This window comes from Meleagris gallopavo, chromosome 10, assembly GCF_000146605.3.
Source record: "Meleagris gallopavo isolate NT-WF06-2002-E0010 breed Aviagen turkey brand Nicholas breeding stock chromosome 10, Turkey_5.1, whole genome shotgun sequence".
Taxonomy (NCBI): domain Eukaryota; kingdom Metazoa; phylum Chordata; class Aves; order Galliformes; family Phasianidae; genus Meleagris; species Meleagris gallopavo.
The window spans coordinates 26331814-26338240 of record NC_015020.2 but is presented as its reverse complement, the minus strand read 5'-3'; the positions used below and the strand labels follow the sequence as shown (position 1 = coordinate 26338240).

Sequence of the window (6427 nt, the reverse complement as noted above, 5' to 3'; positions counted from 1 at the left end):
GCAGCGTGGCCCCGACTGGGGAGGGCAGCAGGAAGGGCGCGTCGCTCCGTGAAGGTGCGGGCGGGTGGGGAGCACGTAGGGCCGGGCCTGGGTAGCTCCGTAGCCCTTTCTGGGACCCGACCCCCGTGCCGCTCTCCCGGCAGAGGCTCCCGCGCGACCACATGCGCTGCATCTCTTCGGTGACCCCGTCGAGATCGATGCTCTACGTGGCCGCCTGCTCACCTGGTATGACAAAAGCCGGCGGGACCTTCCTTGGAGGGCGCTGGTAAGGGCAGTGAACAGTTTTATGTTGTATGCGGGTCTCCTTACAGCGAATGCTATGTTCCCTTGTCTCTCACAGTCCATTCCCTTTCAGGCTGCAGCTGAGCCAGATGCTGACAGGCGGGCGTATGCAGGTGAGGAATAAGGGTGGCTGTATCCCATGTATTGTTGCCTGACACGGGATACAACGTAGCCTTGTGTAGGCTGTGGCTTTAGTGCTGTTCCTGTAAACAGCTGCTTGCATCCCTGGTTGCATCTGAGAGGCAACTTTGGGCCTGAGAGAAATCCTGTGGGAATGAGGATGGGGAGGGGGCTGCAGAGTTGAGTGCTGCTGCAGTTCTTGGAATCAGCACAGCACCATGGTGACTGGGGCACACGTTGTGAGAAGTGACATTGGCACCTCTGCACTGATCCTTCTCTGCTCCCGGCAGTGTGGGTGTCTGAGATCATGCTTCAGCAGACACAAGTGGCTACGGTGATCGACTACTACAACCGCTGGATGCAGGTGACTGTTCCTCATGCAGTCCCTCCAGACCTCCTGCTTTGGAGGCTTTACTCTCTGCCTGTGGCAGACTCCCATCTGCAGCGCTTGGCTGTCCTCATCCTGAACTTGTCACTTCCCTCTTGTAGAAGTGGCCAACACTGGAAGCGCTGGCAGCAGCATCGCTGGAGGTGAGCACTGTGTTGCCAAGTGCAGCCCTCACTGCCCTCCCCGCATCCCCCTAATGCTGTGTCTTGTGGGGCAGGAGGTGAATGAGCTGTGGGCAGGACTCGGCTACTACTCACGAGGAAAACGCCTGCAGGAGGCAGCAAGGAAGGTGCTGGAGGCATTTCCTAAGCAATCTGTGCCCTGTGGGTGGTTGCTGGTCCGTGCCTGCTCTGCCTCACTGTAGCTGAGCTGGTTGCACGGGGCCGTGGAGGCTGAGCACCCTCCTTATCACATGTATAGACTGTGTCTCCTCAGCTGATGTTGGCTGCCCTGTTGCAGGTGGTGTCAGAGCTGGCCGGCCGCATGCCCAGGACAGCTGAGGACCTGCAGAGGCTGCTGCCAGGAGTGGGTCGATACACAGCAGGAGCCATTGCGTCCATCTCATTTGGACAGGTGAGAGCTGTCCGGAGGAAATATAACTCCTGTTATTGCTGTCTCCCTGCCCCTTACCTGCACCTTGCAGTTTGCTGATCCCTACTCTTACTTTAGGCTACCGGTGTCGTGGATGGGAATGTGATCCGTGTGCTGTGCCGCCTGCGGTGCATTGGTGCTGACACCAGCAGCCTGGCTGTCATTGACTGCCTCTGGTGAGGAGAGCTGTGCTGGTGGCGGCTGTGGTTGTGTGTTGATGGCTGAGGGCAGGATCGTTTAGGAGCCATGGGGAGCTGAGCTGAAAGGGAGAGGCTGGAGGAGCAGGAGCTTCGGGAGCTCATGGGGGTCATGGGCTCAGGAGGCAAGCGGAGGTCATGGAGTTCCTGCATGCAGAACCCCATGTCACTCACAGTCATCGCTCCTAGGAACATGGCCAACATCTTGGTGGATAGGAGCCGGCCAGGGGACTTCAACCAAGCTCTGATGGAGCTGGGGGCAACTGTATGCACACCCAAATCCCCACTGTGTGGGGAGTGCCCAGTGAAGGAGCACTGCCATGCCTGGCATAGGGTAAGAATGGCCCTCCAAACCATCCCTTGACAGTCTATGGGTGGCAGAGGCCTCTAGCTGTCCCTATAAGGGTTACAGAAGGTTCCCCAAACCTCCTCTGAAACATCAAGCAAGACTTGGCTGAGTACTGAGTCCTGCACTCTTACCTGGTGCCAGCCCTGGGAAGTCACTGTACGCGGAGATGGGGTTGGACGTGCTGTTGTCCCACACAGATGGAGAAGGAGCTGGCCTCTGCCTCTCAGAAGCTGTTTAGAAAGACCACCCTGGTGCCTGATGTTGAGGACTGCGGTGAGCACCTGGGTTTGTTGCTGTGGCAGCTCTGCATTTGGGCTGTGCTTTGACTGTTGCATTGATGTTTGCAGGGATTGGAGACTGTCTGTTGTGCCTTCCTGCTGCCGAGCTGTGGGACAGCAGCCTGGGGGTCACCAACTTCCCCCGCAAAGCAGCAAAGAAGCAGCCACGAGTGGAGCGGACAGCCACATGTGTGCTGGAGCGGAGGGGCCACCTTGGGGTCCCTGAGTACCTCATTGTGCAGAGACCCAGCTCAGGTACGGGGCCAGGCGGGAGCAGAGCACAGGCACTGAATGGTGCTGGGATGGAGTTGTGGGATGGCACTTTCTCCTGGGGTGCAGAAAAGAGCCTCCTGGGCCTCAGCACCCCCAGCTCACACCCATGCTTTGCCCTCTCACAGGGCTCCTGGCTGGGCTCTGGGAATTCCCCAGCTTCCCTCTGGCTCCGGGCCTGCAGGAGGAGCAGCAGAAGGAGATGCTGGCTGACCACCTGCGGGTATGGACAAGGCAGCCTGTGCAGACACAGAGTTTGTGCTTCGTCGGAGAGGTGAGCGTGGGGCCAGGCACTGTGTGCTGTGCTATGGGGGATGCAACACAGAGGGAGGATCCCCGTTCCCTGATGTCACCGTTCTCAAGCTCTGCCTGCATGCTGCCTATCACGGTGTATTCTTGTCCCCTCACAGGTTGTCCACATCTTCTCTCACATTCACCAGACGTATGTGGTCTACTCACTGTGCCTGGATGGGGATGTGGTCCTGGATGCTGCCTCGTCCCCATCCCGCTGGGTGACAGAGGAGGAATTCCGTGCCTCGGCTGTGTCCACTGCCATGAAGAAGGTACCAGGGGGACCTGGGATGTTCCCTTCTCTTCATGAGGTGCTGAATGTGCCCCTGGCATCCCCCCAGCTGCTGTGGGGCAATCCCACATGGGGTCCCATCCATTTCTGAGCACTCTCATGCTTTCTTCAGGTGCTGAAGGCGCGGGAGACTCAGCGTGGGGTGCAGAGCGGCCGTGCCAAGGTGGGCAGCGCAGCAGTGTGTGCAGGGCTACCCTGTGCCGTGCTGGAGCACAAGGATTTGGGGCTGCACTGGGAGCTCCCCAGCCTGGAGCAGGGAGATATGCCTGGCCAGCTCTGTCCATGGTTGCCCTAATTTTAGCCCCACCTCCCCCCACCATTGATGCCCCAGAGGTGTCCCTGGGCACCCTTGGGGCTTGGCTTAGCCCCAGCATCTGTCCTGCAGGGCTCCAAGCGGAAGCGGGAGTCAAAGCTGGGGGCAGCAGGCAGCACCCCCACAGGGATTCAGCTCTCCCTGCGCGCCTTCCTCCGGGCACAGACTGATCCGTGATCAAACCTTTGGCAGCTGACACCAGCAGGTCCTGTGCTGTGGTGAGTCCTGCGTGGGGCAGCTGCAGGTCCCCCGGTGCCCCTGTAGCGATCACTGTGCCTTCTTCCATCCCCACAGCCATCAGCACATCACCACCTTCCCCAGTGCACCTATGGATACATGCTGTGCAAGGGGCTGGTGCGGTGCTGGATGCGACCCAGAGCTGGGCTCACTCCCCTGCCCTGGGCATGGGGTTACTTGGCCTGGCCATAGAGATTCTCTGGCAAGAAGAAAGCAGGAAGGATATGGCCACATTTCCATCATTCACACATGCCTGAGCATTGGCCAGCAGCCAGTGACTGTGGTGCTGTTGTACCCTCACATCCATATTCCCATAGCCCTTTTTATGTTTCTTTTTGCTGAATATGAGCCATGGGTTTTTTAATAAATCTCCTAAGGGTCTCTGTTTTTGGTGGGGTTTTTTGTCTTTTTTTTTTGTCTTGAAGTGACTTCTGACCTCCATTGCAGCACAGCACTAAGCTGGGGCTGCCCGTGGGGGATGCTTGTGCCCGGGCTGGGAAAGCAACGCAGTGGTCTCTGTGTTACTGCACCCATGCATATGGCTCAGTGCTAACAGCAGGTGCCAGTCCTGCTGTCTGGGATGCCCTGTAGCCTTGGGGTGCTCTGAAAGATAGGTGGTCCCAGCCTAAGGGATTACCCACCCTGGACAGTGGAAAGGGTCCATTTGTCCTCACCCTGGCAAATCTTAAGCAGAAAAAAAATCCCACAGCAGTTATTTCAGGTTAATTCTTTAATTTAGGTGATGAAGGGGCAGTCACTTGCCCTGTGGTGCATTGGTTTGCACATTGGCTGCTGGTAAGCAGCTGTATCTGTAGTGCCCTCCTTGTCCCCCACAGTGAGGTTGTGGCAGTGCCAGCAGTGTCCTCAGCCACATGCTGCAGGCACAACTTTCATTAGATTCAGGTGAAATCGAGGCAGAAGGTCCTTCACCTCAGGTTAAGGGGGAGAAACCCCTTTCCCCTGGGGGCTGCTCAGAGCTCCCAGCACCTATCTCTGAGCGCTGTTCTGCACCACTGGAGTGTGTCTGGGTTGAGTGCCTTGGACCGTGTTGCTCAGGTCTGTGCCACAGCTATCAGTTGCTATTTCTGCAGTGTATTGCCCCAGGGTTGGGACAGAGAGAAGGGACACTGCCGGCCTCTACTGCCTCTGGTCCATATAGACCTGCACAGCTTTCCACAGCGCCCGTATGTTGCCTTCCCCAAAGCCAGGAGCTCCACGTCGCTCTATGAGTTCCAGGAAGAAGGTCTCCTCAGAGAAAAGGGGATGGGTGAAGATCTGCATCAAGTAACTCTGCGCAGGGCTTACCCCAGCACTGCCGCCCAGCTGCCCGCTGTCCCCATGCACGACGGTGTCCAGCAGGATGCCCAGATCTGCCAGTGTGCAGGGATCCTGCCCGGCATCCCGCACCTCCTCCTCCTTGCCCCCCTGTCTGTAATAGGCAGCAGGGGGGGTGAAGAACCGCACGCCCGCCCTCTGCAGGGCTCTGGTGGCTGACACGATGTCAGGCGTGCGCAGACCCACGTGCTGGATGCCGGCCCCGCCGTGCTGCTCCAGGAAGGTGTCCACTTGGTTCGGGATGGATTCAGAAAGCGACTCGGCAAGGACGAGCTTGCAGCCGGAACCCTGGGAGCTCTGCAGGGCGCGGAGGAGCATGCCGGCCCCGTGCCCACCCAGCACAAAGCCCTGCGCCGGCTGCTGCCGCGGGCTCAGCGAGAAGTGCCGAAAGCCGAAGCAGTGCTGGTACCACTCCAGAGCAGCCTGCGTGCCGCCCCGCGGGCACACGTATGTGATGTGGTCGAAGTGGGAGATCTCCACGCCGTCCCCAGGAGGTGCTCCCCGTATAGGCTGGAAGCCGGGCAGGAAGGGCCCCCGGTAGCGGGAGCGGTCCAGCAGCGTGTGGCTGACGTTGCCCACGGCGGAGCTCACCACGCCGTAGGTGACAGAGCCGCGCTCGTCTCTCACCTCAGTGGGGGGCACGGGCAGGGTGCAGCCCCGGCTCTGCAGCTGCGCGCACAGCCCCGGCACGTCATCCACCTCCAGGCAGACGTTGGAGGCCGTGCCCAAGGTGGGACGGGGGTCCACGTCGTAGAGGAAATCGTGGTTGGAGATGCCGGCCGGCGCCAGGCGCTGGTTGAGGAGGAAGACGGCAGCGCCCCGGCGCAGCGCCAGCTGCCTCACACGCGGTGTCTCCCGCACGGCCACGGGCTGGAAGCGGAAAGCGGCAGCCAGGTCCTGTGCGCAGCCCTGCCCGTAGGGCACGTGGAGGGACAGGAAGCACGGGCGGCTCAGCGAGGCGGCCATGGCCGGGCGTCCTGCAGGGGAGACAGTGACGTCAAGGGACGGCTCGCTGCCTGGGGGTAGGAGCTGTGTCCCCGTTTTGCGGAGACCCCACCGTGTGCACTCAAACGTGTATGTTTTAAATCAGTGTCTCTTTGCAGCTGCAAGGAGCTGCCCGAGGACACTGCCATCCCCATAACCCTTTGGGGTTCACTTTGCTCCCTTAACCCCTCAGCTTTGGGTGCAGCCCAACATGCTCCCGTACTGTCCTCGAGGTGATTTTTGCAACACGGATGGGCGTTTGGGTTGGGGGCGATCCTGTATGCAATGGGCAGACTGGGGAGCACGGGGCGGCTCCGCATCCGAAATGGTCCCGCATGCCCTGCTGCCCGCCAGCGGTGCACCGCGGTAACCCCCGCCGAGGCCAGCGCAGAGCTCCCGCAGCGGCACCGTGCTGACCTTGTCCTAAAGCCACGCGGGGTGACGGGCACGGAGCGCTGCGGGGATGGCAGCCCCCGGCCCCGGGATGGGGCCCCGCCCTG

General features: G+C 60.2%; 2 protein-coding genes across 2 annotated transcripts in view; one reads left to right on the top strand and one right to left on the bottom strand.

Moving 5' to 3' along the window:
* The window catches only part of MUTYH (mutY DNA glycosylase), a 4352-nt gene extending 358 nt beyond the window's left edge, over nucleotides 1-3994 (top strand). Inside the window, exons 2-16 of the mRNA XM_010716321.2 lie at nucleotides 5-54; nucleotides 144-265; nucleotides 356-395; nucleotides 693-766; nucleotides 892-933; nucleotides 1008-1079; nucleotides 1250-1363; nucleotides 1460-1557; nucleotides 1768-1912; nucleotides 2125-2200; nucleotides 2275-2460; nucleotides 2604-2749; nucleotides 2886-3038; nucleotides 3171-3221; nucleotides 3444-3994. Of these exons, the coding sequence (XP_010714623.1) occupies nucleotides 5-54; nucleotides 144-265; nucleotides 356-395; nucleotides 693-766; nucleotides 892-933; nucleotides 1008-1079; nucleotides 1250-1363; nucleotides 1460-1557; nucleotides 1768-1912; nucleotides 2125-2200; nucleotides 2275-2460; nucleotides 2604-2749; nucleotides 2886-3038; nucleotides 3171-3221; nucleotides 3444-3548 (1474 nt within the window). The 3' untranslated portion in view covers nucleotides 3549-3994. The remainder of the gene's footprint in view (nucleotides 1-4; nucleotides 55-143; nucleotides 266-355; nucleotides 396-692; nucleotides 767-891; nucleotides 934-1007; nucleotides 1080-1249; nucleotides 1364-1459; nucleotides 1558-1767; nucleotides 1913-2124; nucleotides 2201-2274; nucleotides 2461-2603; nucleotides 2750-2885; nucleotides 3039-3170; nucleotides 3222-3443) is intronic.
* Nucleotides 3995-4323: 329 nt separating this feature from the next.
* On the bottom strand, nucleotides 4324-6421 carry HPDL (4-hydroxyphenylpyruvate dioxygenase like). The gene is made up of 2 exons (XM_010716184.2): nucleotides 6345-6421; nucleotides 4324-5920 (listed from the first exon to the last, which is right to left on the bottom strand). The coding sequence occupies exon 2, from the start codon at nucleotides 5907-5909 to the stop codon at nucleotides 4746-4748; it is 1164 nt and encodes a 387-aa protein (XP_010714486.1). The 5' UTR covers nucleotides 5910-5920; nucleotides 6345-6421; the 3' UTR covers nucleotides 4324-4745.
* Nucleotides 6422-6427: the final 6 nt, after the last annotated feature.